Source organism: Mobula birostris, chromosome 5 (assembly GCF_030028105.1).
Source record: "Mobula birostris isolate sMobBir1 chromosome 5, sMobBir1.hap1, whole genome shotgun sequence".
NCBI classification, from domain to species: domain Eukaryota; kingdom Metazoa; phylum Chordata; class Chondrichthyes; order Myliobatiformes; family Myliobatidae; genus Mobula; species Mobula birostris.
In genome coordinates, this window is record NC_092374.1 from 58,732,310 (window position 1) to 58,753,750 (window position 21,441).

The 21,441-nt window shown below is 42.3% G+C and overlaps 1 protein-coding gene across 2 annotated transcripts in view; it reads left to right on the forward strand.

The window, feature by feature from the left end:
• Nucleotides 1–1,428: 1,428 nt before the first annotated feature.
• fxn (frataxin) overlaps nt 1,429–21,441 on the forward strand; it is a 32,697-nt gene continuing 12,684 nt past the window's right edge. Inside the window, exons 1-3 of one of the 2 annotated variants that reach the window (XM_072258093.1) lie at nt 1,429–1,687; nt 9,420–9,499; nt 11,260–11,380. In XM_072258093.1, the coding sequence (XP_072114194.1) occupies nt 1,568–1,687; nt 9,420–9,499; nt 11,260–11,380 (321 nt within the window). In that variant the 5' untranslated portion in view covers nt 1,429–1,567. The remainder of the gene's footprint in view (nt 1,688–9,419; nt 9,500–11,259; nt 11,381–21,441) is intronic. The other variant, XM_072258092.1, reaches the window with a different exon arrangement.

Here is a 21,441-nt window from a genome sequence, read left to right on the forward strand (position 1 = left end):
CACCATAGAAAGCATCTTATTCAGGTACATCACAGATTGACATGGTAGCTGCATTGCTAAACTGCTCCACAGACCACAAGAAATTGCAGAGTTGTAAGCATAATAAAGTCCATCACACAAATCAGCCTCCTCTCTAGTGACCCTGTCTACATTTTCCGTTACCTTGGAAAAACCGTCAACATCAAGACCCCACCCATTCCGGTCATTCTCTCTTCTCCCCTCCTATTGGCCAGAAGATAAACAAATCTTGAGAACAGATGCCACCATCTGCTGTGAAGAGAACTTTGAACATACACTAAAGAGTATTGATTTCTCAGTCTACCTGGTCATAGCCTTGCCACTTTATTCCTCTACCTGCACTGAAATTTCTTGATAAGTTACTTGTTATTTTTCTTAAGTGTTAAAAGTGCAAAATTCACTGACAGTGGCCATACAAAGTTGTGAAGAAAGCATTCTGCATGTTGGCTCTCATCAGTCAAGCCAACAAGCTTAGGAATAAGGACTCTCTGTTGGGAGTTATACAAGCCGTTATGAGGCTAACCTTGAGTTTTATGTAGGTTTGGTCACCTTGTTATAGGAAAGGCATTGTCAAGCTGGAGAGAATGCATAAGAGATTTACAAGGATGCTGCCTGTACTAGAGAGCCTGAGTTATAGGGAGAGCTTGGTCACATTGGATCTTTATTTCTTGGCATTTAGAATGAGGGATGACCTCATAGAAGCCTATAAAATCATGAGGGGTATGAGGTAACTTTTTTCCATAGGGAGTCTAAAGCTAGAAGGCACAATACAAAAGGGGAAAGATATAAAAAACACACACAAAATGCTGGTGGAACACAGCAGGCTAGGCAGCATCTGTAGGAAGAGGTACAGTCGACGTTTCAGGCCAAGACCCTTCATCAGGACTAACTGAAAGAAGAGGTAGTAAGAGATCTGGGAGGGGGAGATCCGAAATGATAGGAGAAGACAGGAGGAAGAGGGATGGAGCTAAGAGCTGGAAAGTTGACTGGCAAAAGGGATACCAGGCTGGAGAAGGGAGAGGATCATGGGACAGGAGGCCTAGGGAGAAAGAAAGGGGGAGGGAAGCACCAGAGGAAGATACAGTGAGGGACAGGGAGCAGAGAGAGAGAGAGAAATGGGAAAATATATATTTTTCTCCCTTTTTCAGCCTGGTATCCCTTTTGCTAATCCACTTTCCAGCTCTTGGCTCCATCCCTCCCCCTCCTGTCTTCGCCTATCATTTCGGATCTCCCCCCTTCCCTTACTATCTCTTCTTTCAGTTAGTCCTGACGAAGGGTCTCGGCCTGAAACGTCGACTGCACCTCTTCCTAGAGATGCTGCCTGGCCTGCTGCGTTCACCAGCAACTTTGATGTGCGTTGCCAGTGTTCCCGCCCACATTTTGGTCCGGCCCATCCGAACAGTACGCATGCGCAAGCCTCTCGCTTTTACTTCCGGTCGTTTTCATGCCGGCGCCCGGTCAGGGTGAGCGTGCAGTACAGCCAGCCGTACCCGAGGCAGGGCGCAACTAACAGACATTTGATGACAGCGTTAGCCTGCTGCCGGTGACAATGGCAGGCATTCTGAACCGGAGTCGCCTCTGCCTCTGCCCAATGATCCAACAGTTTGCTCGCTACCCGAGGCCGACAGACATCAGGGGACTGCGGCACGCAAATAGCCGCTTTCCCAAGGTGAGTCCTTGATCCAGCTGCTGCTGTTTTATTGTTGTCTTTTTACGCCTCCATTCACGTGCTACTGGCTTTCCCGGCCGCTATTCCGCGCCCGACATTCCCTCAATTCCGCCCTCTCGGCTTCATCCGACCGGATGTCCCGCCCTCTTCTTGTTTTGCGATGTTATTGGTGCACCGTTGCCCCCGCGTGCCCCTGGAATCGTTGACGTCATGCTCGTCTGTTTAAGCCAATCGTGAGCGCTCTAAGCCAACTCACGGTCAACTCAACACCTGTCCTCTACCTCGGGCAAAACTCTCAATGCTGGGCAATTCAGCAAGTCAGGCAGCATTTATGGAGGGAATCTCTGTCTCACACGTATCTAGAACACGCCTTCTCTACACTCCACTCCGGTTTTTGTGGCTGGTTGATGGCCCATCAAACAAATACAGTTCGGCAAATGTGAAAGTAGAAAGGCAGAACCATCATCTGGGGAAGAAAACTGATACTTTCGGTTTGTGTCATCACAGCTTTTGGCCATATAATTAGTGTGCGTACTTGCTACAGAGGGAGTGCAACGACAATTTACCAAATGGTTCAAGGTATTCAAGATTAAAGATCGTTAAAAATCATTACACAGGGAGAACGAAATAATGGTTACTCCGGATCCGATGCAGCGCCAAAGACACACAAGAAGGAAAAGAACACAATAATTTTAAAAAACACAATAAACATTAATACATAAGATAGATGTTGGGTTTGTTGTATGCAATAAGCTGGAGACTGCATTTTTCAGTTTAATAGAATGGAGGGAAGGGGAATCCAATAAAAACTTATGTTCTAAAAGGGCTCAAGAAGCTTGGTGAAGGGCGGCTGATTCTCCTACTCTTGGACTGGAGTATGGGGGTACACTTAAGAATGAGTAAGCTGCAAGTAACAGCCTTACTGAAACAGAAAGTGAAAGGCTAAATAGTGGACAAATGGAGAGAATGGAAAGAAAACAGCAGTTCACACAGAAGAAACCGAAAATCCTTCATTAAGTATATAAGTGAGAATGAGAGAACAAATTGAATGGATTATGGATAGCAGTGGGCCAACAAGATTGCAACTACTGGCCTAGTGAGGTGTTTGGGAAGGATTTAATCCTAATTGGAAAGGGGATAATCATGGTAGAGTGGACACATAATGGGGAGATGGAATTTAGAACAGTGAAGATAGAAGATTTAAACAGCGTTATTTGCCATATGTACATCAAAACATGCAGTGAAATGCGTCATTTGCAACAACGGCCAACAATCAAGGGTTTGACAATTGTTGCCATACTTCCAGCACCAACATAGCATGCCTATATCTTACTGTCCCTCACCGGACACCCTTGGGTTTGTGGTAGTAAACCAGATCACCCGGAGGAATCACACAGGGTCACAGGCAGAATGCACGATTTCCTTACTGTTAGTGGCAGGAATTAAACCCCAATAACTGGTGCTGTAAAGCACTGCCCTAACGTCTACGCTATATGTTAGAAGTGATATATTTTGGCAGAAAGAAAAATGACAAACTATATAGATGAAATGATGCACTTCTAAAGGGTATGTAGGAACAGAGGAACCTCAGCGTAGCAGAGCTGATCGAAAGAGAGGCCAGTAATGTAGATGCGGTGCCAAGGATGGGAGCATCAAGTACAAAAGTGGTGAGGTTATGTTGCATGAAACAATGTTTGGGCCACATCTGGAGAAATGCATCTAATTTTGGACGTTTATAGATATTTAGATCCTAAAAGTGGTGCAGAAAAAATTTACTAATATAGTTCCAGGATGAGGGAATTCAACCATAAGCTTGGAGTGGGGACGCTGAGCTGTTCTTAGAGCAAAGAACACTGAGAAGAGGTGTATAAGGTCATGACTAGTTTAGATGGGATAGAGGTTCAAGAGTAAAAGGTGTCCACATTTTTATATAATTCTTATAATTGTTGAATGATGTTTTCATTTGCATGTTGCACCAACACACCACAGAAAATTCCTAATACATGTATGTAGCGATTAAAGTTGAATCTGATTCTTAATCCTTGATCAAATCTGTGGCATGGACCTGAAATCACAATCATTTCAGAGAGTTCAACAAATCCATCTTGTCAATTAAATTTTATTCATTTCTTGATACTTTTTTGTTGTTTCATTGACATTTTTATATGATCATGGTTCTGTAAAGTGGCAATTACATACTTTTATCCATGGAAAAGTGCCAGTATAAACTTATCATTAACTCTACTTCATTAGTCATATGATGGGTGATACACTTAACGCGTAGTGATGTTCAAAGTGGAAATTGATATTGACATTTTTCTGGCTGGCTCTTCGTGCTCTGACTTCTGCCTTGATTCTAATGTCAAAAACCAAACCCCATGGGAAAGACATTTGGATAGGTAGATACTTTATTGAACCCAGAGGAAATTACAATGCCATAGAAGCATTACAAGAACACAGATATACAAATACTGGAAGAGAAGTAAGAAAGAATTAAAAAATAAGTTACCTCAAGCAGTCTAAAAGGATAGCGTCATCACTTACCCAGCTACAGATTGACTCATTATAGAGCCTGATGGCCGAGGGTAGGAATGACTTCATGTAAGTGCTCTTTGGAGCAGCGCAGTTGTTACAAATATAATTTTAAGCTCCTTAGGAAAATCAGGATACTCACAGCCACAGAGACAACATGTTATAGAGCAAGTAGTCAACATCATAAAAATATCACAGAAGGGACCCACTTGTAGCCCAGTTTCTTTTGCACCACAAATTTAAACTAGTTATCTGGTTAGTTCCATTCCCATGCTACTTTTTACCTCTCCATTTAAGTTCCTGTCCAATTTACTTTTAAAAGTTCTTATTGAATTTGTTTCTGCATCCCTATCAGCCCACACATTATACATCATAAAAGCTTTGTAAAGAAAAATCTCATTTCCTTGTTTGATTCTTTTCTGGTTACCTTGTATGTTTCGTTGTAACAATTTCTTCTTGTTCCACTAGATGGAGCCTCAGATAGACTGCGTTAATGCATTCCACTACTAGAGGGTGTTAAATGTCAGCAAGTGTTTTTTACACACATGAAGAACTACAATCATAATAAGTGTGGTGCTGTGTGAAATCCTTCTCATTGCAGAAGCAACATAACATCATAGAGGAATACAGCGGAAACAGTTTGACCTTCCACACTGAGTAGTTGCTCAGATTTTGCTATGTTTTAGGTTTGTAGGGATGGTTTTGGCGACAGCTCAGGAAGACGGGGGACGGGTTAGGTTTAGGGAATAAGGAGAGTTAGAGTCAGAGGCAGTAAATAACGAGCCAGGGCAGGAGCTGGAGTTCGGTCAGAGCGCTCCATAGTAGAAGGCCAGTGATCCCCGTGGATGGATGTTAGGTCGGTTGTCCCCATGGACAAGGACTGGTGACAACCAGAATGGTGAGCCTTGGGATCAGAGGCCCATGTGGTTGAATACGGAAGGTTGAAGACTAAAGTAACCAAGCCCGGAAATCGAGCCTGAAATTTGGAGGCCTGATGTCTATGAGTCAGGGCCAGAGATGGACCTTACCTTCTCCCCACCCCCACCCCCACCCCACCCAAGTTGGCAAGTACCAGGGTAAGAAACCCATGCGATTCTGAAATTTGAGACCAGGAGTTCACGCCCCATGATTGGCGAGTCCTGGGGTCACTGCCAAAGGTGAAAGCCTGAAAGTTGAAGACCAAAGTCTGCAAGTCTGAAAGTCAAGACCCAATGGTGTGGAGTAAGGTGGTCTGGAAGTCAGAAGCCTCTTGACTGGGACACTGAAGGTTGGAGGCCAGGAGACAGCCTGTCTTCAGTTTGGAGACCTGTCTGTGGGTGAGTGGGTGGGAGGGAGGGAGGGAGAAAAGGGGCTTGTTTTGCCATTGTTGTTCTGCCCAAACGTTGTGGGCATGCTATGTTGGCGCTGGAATATGTAGGGAAACTTGCAGGCTGCCCCTAGCGCGTTATTAGAAACACAAACAACATATTTCACTGTATGTTTTGGTGTATATATGTCAACAGAATCTGAATCTGATACAGGCCTTTCAGTCCAACCAGTCCATGCTGATCACGGTGCCCATGCAGTGAGATTAAAATTCCTGTATTCACCCTGCATCGACATCCCTGTGAGTCCCACCCCTCCATGTACCTATTAGGCACTGTTTAAATAGTACTATTTTACCTGGTTTTAGCTACCAAGTATGGCTCTTGCACAAGTGTGAACATGTTGCAGAGTGTGTGATATGACTTGTATGGACATGTGCACAGATCAAAAAATATGAATGATTCAGATTAAGTCATACATACTAGAATAGAATGGCGTTCCTTGCTCATGCGAAGCTCACAGAGCAAGGCATATTCATGGTAATAATAACACAAGAATGTATACAGCCAGTGCAAAACAATGGAATGGTGCAAAATATAGCAATGTTAAGTGAAATTGTGCAAAGAGAAATGCAATAGTGACGATAACAGGGGGTAGAATTAAGGGGTTGAGAATGTGTCAGTACTACTGGGAAAGGGATGTGAAAGATACTGGTTCAGAAGTCTGTTAGCAGTGGGGAAGAGGCTGTCCTAAGTTGGGTCGTTCAAGCTTTCAAGCTCTTGTTTCTACTAAAAGATAAAAGAGAGACAGGAAGTGGCCAGGGTGACAGATATCTTTGACTGCTGTCAGCTTTCCTGAATGCAACACCATGAAGATGGATGGGATGGAAGGAAGTGGGAGGCCTGCGATAGACTGAACAGTGCCTTCCACTGTGGGTTCTGTCAGTCCTAAACTGAGCAGTTGTTACATCAGCTCGAGAATAGAAGCTATCCGTCAATATACTTTATATGGTGCTTCCTTTGAAGTTCACGAGAATCTTCATGAACAAGTTGAATCTCGTCAAACACCCTAGAAAGTATATACCCCAGTATGCTTTCTTGATCACCACTTCATTGTGAAAGTTGCTGGTGACCTGGATGCCTAGGAATTCAAAGCTGTTGACTATCTTTACAGAATCTCCATCAAATGAATAGGGTTGTGTTCAAACCCTATAACCATCCCCTTCCCCGTTCCCGCTTCCTTAGTGTGACAACAAGCTCCTTCATCTTGCTAACATTTCTCTGCTTTTTTTGGATAATTCTTACTGCTCTGCATTGTATCAAGTTTTGATCTGTGACAATATTTAATGTTTGTGCCATCTGGGTTCTCATAATCCTGTATGGTAATTCAGAAACCCCAAAAGTTCAGACTCTGGGCTCACCAGATAATACTTCCTGCTCAGCGTTTTGACTCACTAAGGCCCCAGTTCCATACATCTTTTTAAATTACCAGGTTCACTGAAGCATTTATTTTCTTTTTTGTTAAGATGTTTAACACCTTTAAAACAAAGTGAATTACAATTGTTGAAGTGTTAACAGGAAAAACATTGAATGGCCTTGAAAATCTGCTAATCTGTCCCCACCAGAGTCACAGATAAGATGGATAAACTGAATTTTAGCTAAACATAGCGTATAGTGTGCAAAGAACACACAGGGCTCCAGGAGGTGTGCTTACTGTATTGAAGGTCTGGCACAAGTTATGTCATGCAGTCAAGCAGCAGTTGTGATGTGAGAATCAATCAATGTTTCAGGTAGATTCTTAATTCTGGAGGTTCTCAATAAGCCTCGGCAATTGTTTATTTATTTATTGATATACAGTGCGGAACAAGCCCATCTGTCCCGTTGAGCTGTGCTGCCCAGCAACCCTAGCCTAATCATGAGACAGTTTACAGTGACCTGTTTGCAGACGATTTGCTGAAGACTTGTTCAAGTCTGATGGGGATGAAAGTTTTTTTTTGTGCAGATGGTGGTGAATCTTTGGAACTCTGTACCTCAGAGGGCTTTGGAGACTCACTCCTCAAGTTCATTCAAAGCAGAGATTTCTTAGGTAGTCTCTTAAGATCAAGAGATAAATTCCATTTCATTCTTGGATATTCTTAGGAGATATGAAGGAAATGAAGACATATGGGAATAGTCTAGAAATAGTGTTGAATGAGATTACTCATGATCTTGATCAATAGGATTCAAACTGAAAGGGCAAACTCAGACTTCTACTCCCAATTTTTATTTTCATACCTTAAATTCCTTTTCAGCCTCATCCCTATTTATCATTATGTGTCTCTGTAATATCCTTCAACTTGCTGTTCACCAGCTCTCCATTCAAATGAAATTCCTTTAGCCAGAAAATGTGGAACGTACTTCCTTATGGAGTGGTTGAGGTGTACAGCACAAATGCATTTAGGTAAGGACATGCAGGAATAAGGAATAGAAGATTATGCTGATAGTTAAATAAGAAACAATGGGGGTCTATTGAAACGGAGCTTTAAACTATACTTTGGGTATGTTTGTGAAATGAGCTGAATGTCAACTGTGTATTGTCTAATTCTGTGCAACTCAGTATTTGCTGTCCTAACTGGGATCCGCTAACTCAATAGTGAAGATTGAGCTTGCACATTGGCTGGGGTTTGTGGCTTCTGTGATAAATGTATCACAGAGCCTGCCCATTAAGCTTTTGACCATTGGCTGGTATTTCAAAGATTCAAAGTAGATTTTTATCAAATAATATATAAATTGTACAACCTTGAGATTTGTTTGCTCACAGGTAGCTACAAAGCAAGAAACCTGAAAGAACCCAACTAAAGAAAAAAAAAGACTTGCACCCAATGTGCAAGAGAAAGGAAAAAAACACAGATCAAGCAAACAACTGAAGCGAACAACAACATTCTGAATCATGAAGTTAAGTCATCAGATCGAAACTCCAGAGTAGGCCCAAAGCCTTGCTTATCAGTTCATCATACTAGCAGGCACAGAGCACAGCAGCTGGGGTTGTCTTCATAGACTGCGCCATGGAGAGAGGAGTGACCATTATGTAGAGCGAGCAGAATCGGCTCTGGCCTTGGGTCCTGACGCCCTATCTTTTCTTTCAGTCTATCTGTGCTGCAGTTTAAATTAACCAGACAACAGAAGAGAGAACGGTTCCAGCATCCTGGAGAGGGGAGTGAACTTCGTGGAGAGTGAGCGAAATTGGCTTTCGCCTCCGATCTGGGCCAACGATTAAATTGCCTAAACAGCGATCTCACCTTGCACTGGAACCTGGCTACTGTGAAAGGCTCGGGGCCTAGACCGCACCGCCAGCAACTCACTCTGGGCCCAGATTTCACTGCCCAGCCCGAAGCCGCTCTCAAGCTCTTCAAATCAGCTCCATGCCCAAGGCAATCCAACCTCACACCTGGTCTAGTTGTTTGGGCATCAGAGCTCCTCTGCCCCAGCCGCGATTTCTCCTCTCGGTGCCTAGAGCCATCCAACCTGGCACCCGGGCCAATTGTACAGGCATCAGAGCTCCTCTGCCCCGGTCCTGATTTCTCCTCTCAGAGCCCAATTTGATGCAACCTCACACTCAGGCCAGGTGTATGGGCATCAAATCTCCTCTGCCCTGGTCCCAACTTCTCCTCTCTGAATGGCTCACTCCATCTGCATTGATTCTGTAACACAGTATCTTGACACATCCCCCAAACTCGCCTTGCCACCGCTAGCCCTTTCACTGTTTGTGGCGGTAATTTAACATAATTTACCTCAGAAATGGTGTTTTTCGTGATGTTTTTTGTCGGATTTCTCAACTTAGTACGTGCAAACCTTTTCTTAGCTAAATTTATCACTTGAAGAATTTCACTAATCGTTTGTCATGTTACCTTTTGCAGAATTTCCATTCAGAAAAATGTTTAAAGCTCCAAACAAAAGAAATCCATTCCTCAATTTTAAGAAGAATGGAAAATACAAGGTACCCTAGATTGACAAAAGGTTTTGTTCATTGGTCTGTGTGCACAGTGTCTGTGTGTAATATGTGCATGTAGTGTGGGTTGTCAGTGCTCACTGTGTGTGTTGGTTGGCTGTTCAGGTGTACACTTGAGCATGCTCTACATGTAACTGCATGTCAGTATAGTCCACAGTATATACGAAAATGCACATGTGCATTCTTTACATATTGCGTGTGTATACAGTAGTTTCTAACTGCATATATTGTCTAGATGCTTGTAATGTCTCATTTGGTCATAGTTAGTAATTCATCTTATAAATTAATTTGGGTTTGTGTTGACAAATCCTATTTCCAACACAACAAAAGCATAATGATGTAAAGACATTTGGAAGAGGAGAGTAACAGAGCTTCAATAATTTGAAGATCTACCATTCATTATGGTATTTCTGATTTGGGGTATCAAATACAAAGGATTTGTTTGCCTTGACAACGAAAAGTTGTAACAATTAATTTGTTGTCCACAAAATTAACATTTCTAATCTCTTTTCCATCTTGTCTGCAAGAATCCCCCTCCTACTACCTGATTCCTGTAAACTGCTGACCACCTAACATTAAAGCCCAACCATCTTCTCCAATATATTTCCTCAATTATTCATTTGATTACTTGAGATTTAGATGTTCAGAAGTGCCATGTGGAGTAGAGAAAGTGACAGGTAATCTATGCATTTCAAACTTTCATGGGACAATGTAGTAATAACTAAACTGTCCAATTGTCGTAACTACAAAGAGGTTTCCCTGCCCTCAGCCACATCACCAGAATCCTCCTCAACTGCCTTTGTCTAGTGGCTACGTGACTTGTAATGTAGATCCTGTCCACTAGAGTCACAGTAGATGTAAACTTCATCATGGAACAATTTCAACAGAAGAGCAAGGAACAGTATTAACATAAACAAGAGAGAATCTGCAGATGGTGGAAATCGAAGCAACACACACACACACAATGCTGGAAGAACTCAGCAGGACAGGCAGCACCTATGGAAAAAGTACAGTCGCTGTTTCAGGCTGACACCCTTCAGCCGTACTAGAGAAAACAAAATGAGGAGTAGATTTTAAAGGTGGGGAGGCCATTAACATGGCCTTTTCTGACTTCACTAAAGCATATGACTGCATCAACTGGGAAGGACTATAGAATTGTTATCTTACATTTGCATCATGATGATATGGAAGCCCTGAAACTCCTCACAACAGAACCAATTTCAGTAGAGGCCATTCCTGTGACTTGTTTTCAGTCTTACTACAATGCTTTATGTCACTTCCAACAAGCTTCCCACAGAGAGGAAGAAATCCATAGGATTTATGGGAAACAGAACTTGCAAAACTTGTATCATCCCCATTTCCAGAACTAAAGTAAACCTAAATTCCATAATTACGCTGCAAGACACAGATCACACTTGTTCCAAGCCACTACTGATTCACAGACATATCTGAGAGAATTGGCCTAACATTCAACATCTGCAAGACAAAGGTCCTCTGCTAAGATACTCCCAGTGTATGATATTATACTCAAATAATAACAATTCATAGCAAGATCCAGGAAACCAAGAACTAAATTACATTTCTATGGTGTGCTTCATTAATTGTTGGAAATGGAAAGAGAGTAAATAGTACATTTCTACAATATAACCTGCTAGTTCTTTGTTAAAGAGGAAGGTTTGTTGTAGTGTTTAGAAGGGGCAGAAAATGTTGAAGCAAAGAAGGACTGAAACTATTTTTCTTCTCCGTAGCTTGCTGGATGAAACCACCTATGAAAGAATTGCAGAGGAAACACTGGGTCTTTTATCTGACTTCTTTGAAGATCTTGCAGATCAGTCTTTTGTTCCAAAAGACTATGATGTAACATTTGCGGTAAAATCTGCTTGTCTGTATCTTATTGTCCAATTTCATACTTGTGGAACCCTTGTGTTTCCATGATACTATTTACCCTTTGGCCCTGTAAAAGGGACAAACTGCTGACTTACTACATGGGAAGAAATGTATGAGCATAGCTTGAGAGAAATTACCAAGTGATGATCTACTCTTGACTGTTGCGCATGCATAGGTCAATGAGTGGAGCCAAATGGTTGTGCTAAATGGACGCCATTGTACACCACTTACCATTTCAGTTGTTACTCTCCACCTTGTCTGCTGACCTCCAAGAGGTCAATAAGTCATCAGGCTAATGGGCTTATACTATGAAGTGGTACAGGTCAGAGCCCAGCAAAGTTTGGACAATCAGGGCAGAGAAAAGAAAAATGATGGTGGCAACAGGAAAAGGGCTAGTTTAAGGACTGGAAATGTCTGAATAGTGATTGTACAAGTGCTGGACCTGAAAAATGAGTGTCCAGGAATACGTAGATGATTGTGATGTTGGGAAACAGCAAATCACCCATATTTAGATGGTGCCAGGAGGGGGATGGGAAGCAGGAATCCAAAGATGTTCTGGTGGGGAGACAGTTGGAAATTGGGAGACCAGTAGCATAAACCAATAGAACACAAATGCTGGAAATCGGATGTAACAACACTAACTGTTACATGTATTTGGTGGGTGAGGCAACATCTGTGGAAAGAGATATAATTAACATCTCAAAAGCCCTAGACCTAGTATCAGAGACAACAATGCTAAATGGTAATAGTGCGGAGGAATCCTTTTAAGGTGGCTTAAGAGTGATGTGTCTTGGATTTGGTTGATGAAAGTGGGTGAGACCTGGCAGCTACCCAATCTAGCACCACGGGTGGACCAGTTCTGTCAAAGGGAGTACTTCAGGGAGATATGGTGTAATTCCATGGGTCCCTGACACTTGAGGATATCTTGTTCTGGAGTAAATTTCCAGTGTAGCGCAAAGTGTCCTGAAGATTGCTATTATTATGTTCTTCAGATAATATTTTTTTCAATTGTATAATGTAGAAAAGGAGCATATGTAATTGAAGTTCCAAATAAATATGTCATCATTATGTTCAGCCACAATTATAACAGTGAATGGTAAGGCCCTGGGAGTGATGCAGAATAGAGAGGCCTAGGGGTACAAGTACGTAGTTCCTTGAAAGTATGTGCTACAATTAGATAGACTGGCAAAGAAGATGAATGGCATTTTTGCCTTCATCCAGAGTTGGGATGACAAATTACAGATGTACAAGATGTTGGTGAGACTGCACGGAGTATTGTGTGTAGTTTTCGTCATCACACTATAGGAAACGTGATTAAGCTTGGAAAGTGTGAGAAAAGATTCACAAAGCTGTTTCCAGTATTGGTGGACTTGAGCTACAAGGACCAGAAGGCCACAAGACATAGGAGCAGAATGAGGCCATTCAGCCCATTGGGTCTTCACTGCCATTCCACCATGGCTGATTAATTATCCTGCCTTCTCCTGATAACATTTGATGCCCTGATTAATCAAGAACCTATCAACCTCTGCCTTAAATATACCCAATAACTTTTCCTGCACAGCTGTCTGGCAATGAATTCCACAGCTTCATCACCCTCTGGCTACAGAAATTTTTCCTCATCTCTGAGCTAAATGGACTTCTCTCAATTCTGAGGCTGTGCCCTCTGGTCCTAGACTCTCCCACATTAGGAAACATCCTCTTCACATCCACTCTATCTAGGCTTTTCAACATTCGATGGGTTTCAGTGAGATCCCACCCTCATTCTTCTAAATTCCAGCGAGTACAGGCCCAGACCCATCCAACACTCTTCGCATGTTAACCTTGCCATTCCTGAGATCATTCTCGTGAATCTCCTCTGGACCCGCTGCAATGCCAACACATCTTTTTCATCGATAAGGCGCCCTAAACTGCTCAAATACTCCCTTTGCCCCTCTGATTTTTGAATTTTCTCCTCATTTAGAAAATAGTCCACACTTTTATTCCTTCTACCAAAGTGCATGACCGTACACTTCCCTACACTATATTCCATCTGCCACTTCTTTGTCCATTCCCACAATCTGTCTTAAGTTCTTTTGCAGACACCCTGCTTTCTCAACACTATCTGGGTATCATCTGCAAACCTGGCCACAAAGCCATCAATTACTTCATCCAAATCATTGACATATAACATGAAAAGAAGTGGTCACAACACTGAGCCCTGCAGCATATCACTAGTCACTGGCAGTCAACCAGAATAGGCCCCCTTTATTCCCACTCTTTGTCTCCTGCCAGTTAGCCAATCTCCTACCCATCTAGTACCTTTTCTGTAATATCTTGGGCTCCTTGAAACAGCTTCATGGGTGCAGCCCCTTGTCAAAGGCCTTCCGAAAATCCAAATTTGTTTATCCTGCTTGTTATTTCCTCACAGAATTAAATCAGATTTGTCAGGTAAAATTTCCCCTTTAGAAAACTGCTGACTGGGGCCTATTCTATTATGTGTCTCCAAGTACTCTGAAATCCCATCCTTAATAGTAGACTCAAACATCTTTCCAACAACTGAAGTCAGGCCAACTGGCCTATAATCTCCTTTCTTCTGCCTCCCTCTCTTCTTATAGGGTAGAGTAACTTGCAATTTTTCAGTCCTCCAGAATTCTTGAAAGACCATTACAAATGCCTCCACAATTTCTTCAGCTACCTCTTTCAGAACCCTGGGCTGTAGTCCATTTAGTCCAGGTGACTTATCTACCTTCAGACTTCTCAACTTCCCAAGCACCTTTTCCTTAGTATTAGCAATGACACTCACTTCTGTCCCCTGACACACTCACGTTTCTGGCATTCTGCTATTCTTTCACAGTGAAGGTTCACATAAAATACTTACTAAGTTCGCTCATCATTTCTTTGTCTTCTATCACTACCTCTCCAGTGTCATTTTCCACAGGTCTGATATCCACTCTCTTCTCTCTTATGCTCTTTAGTGTATGTATCTGTAAAAACTTTGTGTCCTCGTTTATATTATTGGATAGCTTACCTTCATATTTCACCTTTTCTCAGTTTATGGCTTTTTAGTAGCTTTCTGTTGGTTTTAAAAAACTTGCAAATCCTCTTACCTTCCCACTAATTTTTGCAATATTATATGCTCTCTTTTGCTTTTATGCTATCTTTGCTTTTCCCTTGTCGCACACACTTTCCTCATCCTCCTTTATCTTTGCGATGTATCTTTCCTGGTGCCTTCTGAATTTCCCCCAGATACACCAGCCATTGCTGTTCTGCTGTCATCCCGAATAGTGTCCCCTTCCAATCAACTTTGGCCAGTTTCTCTCTCATCCCTCTGTAATTCCCTTTACTCCGCTGTAATATTGAAACATCTGGCTTTAGCTTCTTCTCAAACTGCAGGGTGAATTCTATTATATTATGATCAATGTCTTCTAAGGTTTCCTTTGTCTTAAGCTCCCTAATCAAATCTGGGTTGTTACATAACACCCAACTCAGAATTGCAGTTAGCCTAGTGGGCTCAATCACAAGCTGCTCTAAAAAGCCATCTTGTAGGCATTCTACAAATTTATTTTTCCAGGGATCCAGCACTAACCTGATTTCCCCAATCTACTTGCATATTGAAATCCCCCATGATTATTGCTAGATTGCTCTTTTTACAGGTCTTTTTTATCTCCTGTTGTAATTTGTAGCCCACATCCTGGCTACAGTCCAGAGGAATGTGTATAACTCCCATCAGAGTCTTTTTACCCTTGCAGCAGTTTCTTAGCAGTACTCAGAATGATGCTATATCTTCCGATCCTACGTCACCTCTTTCTAAGGATTTAACTTCACATTTTACCAACTGAGCCACACTACACCCTCTGCCTGCCTGCTTATTCTTTCAATACAATGTGTCTCCTTGGATGTTAAGCTTCCAACTATGATCTTCTTTCAGCCACAATTCAGAGATGCCCTCAACTTCATACCTGCCAATCTCTAGCTGCACTACAAGCTCATCTACCTTATTCCATATTCTACCTGCATTCAAATATAACACTTTCAGTCCTGTATTCATCACCCTTTTTGATTTTGCCCCCACGTTACACTTCAATGCATCCCACAGACATTCCTCACAATCTTACTACACACTGCATCTAGTTATATAGGAACTGTCCAGTCCTCAGCCCTATCACTCCAATTCCCATCCCCCTTTAAAGTCACCCCACAGTTCAAGCAAACATGCCTACAAGGATATTAGTCCACCTTGGGTTCAGGTGTAACTCTTCCTTTTTGTGCTGGTCATACCTTCCCCAAAGAGATCTCAATGATCCAGAAATCTGAAACCATGCCATCTGCCCCAATTCTTCAGCCACACATTCATTTTCCAGATCATCCTATCCCTACCCTCACTGGCACACTGCGCAGGTAGGAATCCAGAGATTACGACCCTGGAGGTTCCGTTTCTCAGCCTTCTACCTAACTCACTATATTTTCCCTCTGGGACCTCTTCCTTTTCTTATCTACGTCATTGGTATCAATAGGTACCACAACTTATGGCTGCTCACCCTCCCCCTTTAGGATGCTTTGGACCTGATCCGAGACATCTTTGACCCTGACGTCTAGGGGGCAATGTACCATTCGAGTGTCTCTTTCATGTACACAGAATCTGCTTTCTGCTCCTAATAATGGAATTCCCTATCACTACTGCACTCCTTTTCTCCCACCCCCCCACCCCGCCACTTCCGTTCTGAGCCTGAGACCTGGTCATAGAAAGATAGAAAACCTGCAGCACAATACAGGCCCTTCAGCCCACTAAGCTGTGCCGAACATGTCCTTACCTGAGAATTTACCTAGGGATACCCATAGCCCTCTATTTTTCTGAGCTCTATATACCTGTCCAGGAGTCCCTTAAAAGATCCTATTGTTGCAGATTCCCCCGGTAGGTCCCGCCTCCCCCCCCCAAACACTTTCCAAAGTGGTATATCTACTATTGAGGGGAATGGCACAGGGGTACTCTGCACTGGCTGCCTATTCTGTTTTCCCCTCCTATCTTCAGCAACTTGGGGATGACTACCTCCCTCGTGCTCCTATCTATCACCCCTTCATTTTCCTGTAAGAGCCGAAGATCAACCAGTTGCAACTCAAACTCCTTAACAGGGTCTGTAAGGAGCTGCAGCTCAGTGCACTTCTGCAGATGTTATCAGGAAGACTGGAGAGGTCCCACATCTCACACAAAGAAAATACGTTACCTCCAGACCTATTCTCAGCACACTAGTCACGTACTACAGAAAGTATCTTACTCGAAACTTACTTACCTACTTAGAACCTGTACTTGCCCAGGCCTGTACTCTTAGGTGCCTGTTGAGTCAAAGCCAGACCACTCTAACACTGCCCCACTGCAACAATGGCTGTTACACCTCCCTTCCTTGTATTAGCCTGCACTGATTGCAGCCTGTCGAAAAGAGCTAAAAGCACTGGAATTCCTTTTAAACCTCGCACTGTGTCACCAACAAAGGACGGTCCTCTCGCACTGATATATGGAGAGACTGGGACTGCTTTCCCTCGTGTGAAGGGGTGAACTTACAGAGGTCTATAAGACCAATAAGAGCATAGATAAATTTCCTTTCAGATTAGGGGATTCTAAAACTAGAGGGCATAGGTTTAAGTTAACAGGGGAAAGACTTTGGAGACCTGTGGGTTTTTCCTCACAGAGTGGTGGTTATATGGAACAAGCTGCCAGAAAAAACGAAAGAGGGGGGCAATTTTTAAAAAACATTTGGGTACTTGGTCTTCATGTACCGAGATTGGCAACAGTGGGTCATGCTCCCATAAACAAGTTGAGAGTTTACACATTCTATCTGCCAACAGCGTTCTACACTGGTGATCGTACACCACATCGTTTTACTTGTTTAAGGGAACATTTGTATACGGAGACATGATCCACTCTCGCTGATCTCGGTACATGAAGACCAAGAAGGACACCACTTTAACTGGGACATTGTGGAGGTTCTAGCGCAGGCAAACACGAGACAGGCATGAGAATTTTTAGAAGCGTGATTCTCTTCTGATAAGTCCATAAACAACATTGAAATAGATGCCATCTACAAACCCCTAAGAGGTAGCTAATCAGGACTGAGGCAAGCGAACAGGGGCCTCTGTAAACGCGAGCACTCCCAGAGAGAAGCACTAACTATTGTGCACTGAGGGTGTCATCTTGACTGGTGATTAAATGTTTGCAAGCTAATTGCCAAGCTCAGTGAACACTGGAGTATCAGACAAAGCTATACAAGAAGATATTAGTATATTTAAATGGAATGGATAATGAAATCATAGCTCGGTAACAGTTTATGCTGACTCTCCACCAGAATAAATCCCAATTTGCAACCTTTCCCTACATATGTTTTCTTTCAAATACTGATCCAGTTCCCTTGTGAAAATTACTTTTGAACCTGCTTCCACAACTCCATCAGACTATGCCAGATTCCAGATACAACTTGCTCACATCAGAAAAAAAAATCTTGTTGCTTTGGTTCATTTTCCAGTTACTTTTTTGTGTTATTAGGTTAGGTACTAAGACATGTCCTAACTGTTAGGCCAATCACTTACAAAGGAGATTTTAGAGTACGTAAGGCAGGGAGCATTAAGGAGTGGAATTCTGAAGTTAAGCATGTGAAAATTGGAGCAATGAAAACTGTGGTCAGAATTCTAGATTATGGAAAGAAATGCAGTATTTTATAATGCACATTCTCTTCAATTGAAAAAAAAATTCCCAATTTTAGACAGACCTTATTTAAAGAAGCAAATCAAAACCAAAAACAAAGTATAAATTAAATAAAATGAAAGATTTTTTACAAGAATTGACTAAGTATCTTTGCAGATGGATATTCATAAGGAAGCTCAATAAAAATGGCTGAGTCCTGCTGTATGCACCATATCAGTAACACAATTCCAACCAGCCAACAGCCTAAATAGGGTGAACAGGAGGAACCTATTTCCTTTGTAACCAAGAATTTATAACCAAGCTGAAGATTAGAGGGGAATTGAGAGAAAAAAATCTTAACAAGGGTGGAGATCTGGAATTCACATCCTGAAAGGGAGATGAAAATAGAAACTTGCATCATATTTAAAAGGAACATGGTTGAGTGCTCGAAGAGCCAAAAATAACAAATAGCCTCCATTGTTGTTGAATATTTTAATGATGTGAGTGATGTGTGTTTTTTTTTAAAGTCACTTGGAACTTTTTATACCGATAAAATTCCCAATCTAATGTCAGTTGCTTACTACTAAAGTAACGTCATAAAGGTACTCACAACATTGACAGGCAATATGTATGTATTGAGATTGAAGTTACCTGATAACCCAGTTTTAAAATGTACACAATTGACTTAAAAGCACAGGAGCAAGTCTGGAGCTTGGGGTTTGAGGTGTTTGGCATACCTATGTTGGAAATCTTCCCAGTAGTTAACGTTTTTGCTCTAACCAGATCTGCGTTTCATTGTTAATAGTACGAGGGGTGATTGATAAGTTTGTGGCCTAAGGTAGAAAGAGTCAATCTTACAAAACCTAGCACATTTATTTTTCAACATAGTCCCCTCCTACATGTACACACTTAGTCTAGCAGTCGTGGAGCATACAGATCACTTCTTTATAGAAGTGGTCCACAGCAAGGGTGATTGATAAGTTTGTGGCCTAGGGCAGAAGGAGATGAGTTATTAACTTCAAACTTCCTGCATAATCGCTCAGAGTTGAACTGCATGTGCATGTAACGAGAGCCTCTTGGACCTCCAGGTGGTCCACAGCAGGGGTGATTGATAAGTTTGTGGCCAGAAGGAGATGAGTTATGCAGCTCTCGTTACATGCACGTGCAGTTCAACACTATGAGTGAAAATGCAGAAAGTTTGAAGTTAATAACTCATCTCCCTCTACCTTTCCACCTTAGGCCATGAACTTATCAATCACCCCTGCTGTGGACCACCTGGAGGTCCAAGACACCGAATTCTACAAAGGAGGGATCCGTATGCTCCACGAACGCTGGACTAAGTATGTAAATGTAGGAAAAATAAATGTGTAGACACGAGGAATTCTGCAGATGCTGGAAATTCAAGCAACACACATCAAAGTTGAGACTGTACTTCTTCCTAGAGACACTGCCTGGCCTGCTACGTTCACCAGCAACTTTGATGTGTGTTGGTTGAAAAATAAATATGCTAGGTTTTCTAAAATTGACTCCTTCTACCTTAAGCCACGAACTTAAGATCCCTCGGACCTTGAAGGAGACTAGTGTTGAAATTGCGGGGGTCCTGGCAGAAATATTTAAAATGTCGCTGTCTACGGGTGAAGTGCCGGAGGATTGGAGAGTGGCTCATGTTGTTCCGTTGTTTAAAAAAGGATCGAAAAGTAATCCGGGAAATTATAGGCCGGTGAGTTTAACGTCAGTAGTAGGTCAGTTATTGGAGGGAGTACTAAGAGACAGAATCTACAAGCATTTGGATAGACAGGGGCTTATTAGGGAGAGTCAACATGGCTTTGTGCGTGGTAGGTCATGTTTGACCAATCTGTTGGAGTTTTTCGAGTAGGTTACCAGGAAAGTGGATGAAGGGAAGGCAGTGGATATTGTCTACATGGACTTCAGTAAGGTCTTTGACAAGGTCCCGCATGGGAGGTTAGTTAGGAAAATTCAGTCGCTAGGTGTACATGGAGAGGTGGTAAATTGGATTAGACATTAGCTCGATGGAAGAAGCCAGAGAGTGGTGGTAGAGAATTGCTTCTCTGAGTGGAGGCCTGTGACTAGTGGTGTGCCACAGGGATCAGTGCTGGGTCCATTGTTACTTGTCATCTGTATCAATGATCTGGATGATAATGTGGTAAATTGGATCAGCAAGTTTGCTGATGATACAAAGATTGAAGGTGTAGTAGACAGTGAGGAAGGTTTTCAGAGCCTGCAGAGGGACTTGGACCAGCTGGAAAAATGGGCTGAAAAATGGCAGATGGAGTTTAATACAGACAAGTGTGAGGTATTGCACGTTGGAAGGACAAACCAACGTAGAACATACAGGGTTAATGGTAAGGCACTGAGGAGTGCAGTGGAACAGAGGGATCTGGGAATACAGATACAAAATTCCCTAAAAGTGTCGTCACAGGTAGATAGGGTCGTAAAGAGAGCTTTTGGTACATTGGCCTTTATTAATCGAAGTATTGAGTATAAGAGCTGGAATGTTATCATGAGGTTGCATAAGGCATTGGTGAGGCCGAGTCTGGAGTATTGTCTTCAGTTTTGGTCACCAAATTACAGGAAGGATATAAATAAGATTGAAAGAGTGCAGAGAAGGTTTACAAGGATGTTGCCAGGACTTGAGAAACTCAGTTACAGAGAAAGGTTGAATAGGTTAGGACTTTATTCCCTGGAGCATAGAAGAATGAGGGGAGATTTGATAGAGGTATATAAAATTATGATGGGTATAGATAGAATGAATGCAAGCAGGCTTTTTCCACTGAGGCAAGGGGAGAAAAAAACCAGAGGACATGGGTTAAGGGTGAGGGGGGAAAAGTTTAAAGGGAACATTAGGGGGGGCTTCTTCACACAGAGAGTGGTGGGAGTATGGAATGAGCTGCCAGACGAGGTGGTAAATGTGGGTTCTTTTTTAACATTTAAGAATAAATTGGACAGATACATGGATGGGAGGTGTATGGAGGGATATGGTCCGTGTGCAGGTCAGTGGGACCAGGCAGAAAATGGTTCGGCACAGCCAAGAAGGGCCAAGAGGCCTGTTTCTGTGCTGTAGTTTCTATGGTTCTATGGTAACTTATCAATCACCCCTTGTATATTGAGATTATGTTATAACCAAGTCTTTGGGAAGGTGCCAACAAGTTCCACTGAAGCCAATATTCATCATATTGCTTTCTGCAACTAGCTCTAGATCAACACATGCATAATCGTTTAACTAGTTACTCAACCAAAGTTTAATCAAATGAATTTAAATTGAAGAAATATTGTATGTTTTTGTTATTTAGGAATAAATATTAAATAAATGTATAATTTTATTGAAACAAATATGAGGAAAGAATGTTTGCCTTTTAAAATATAGTCAGAA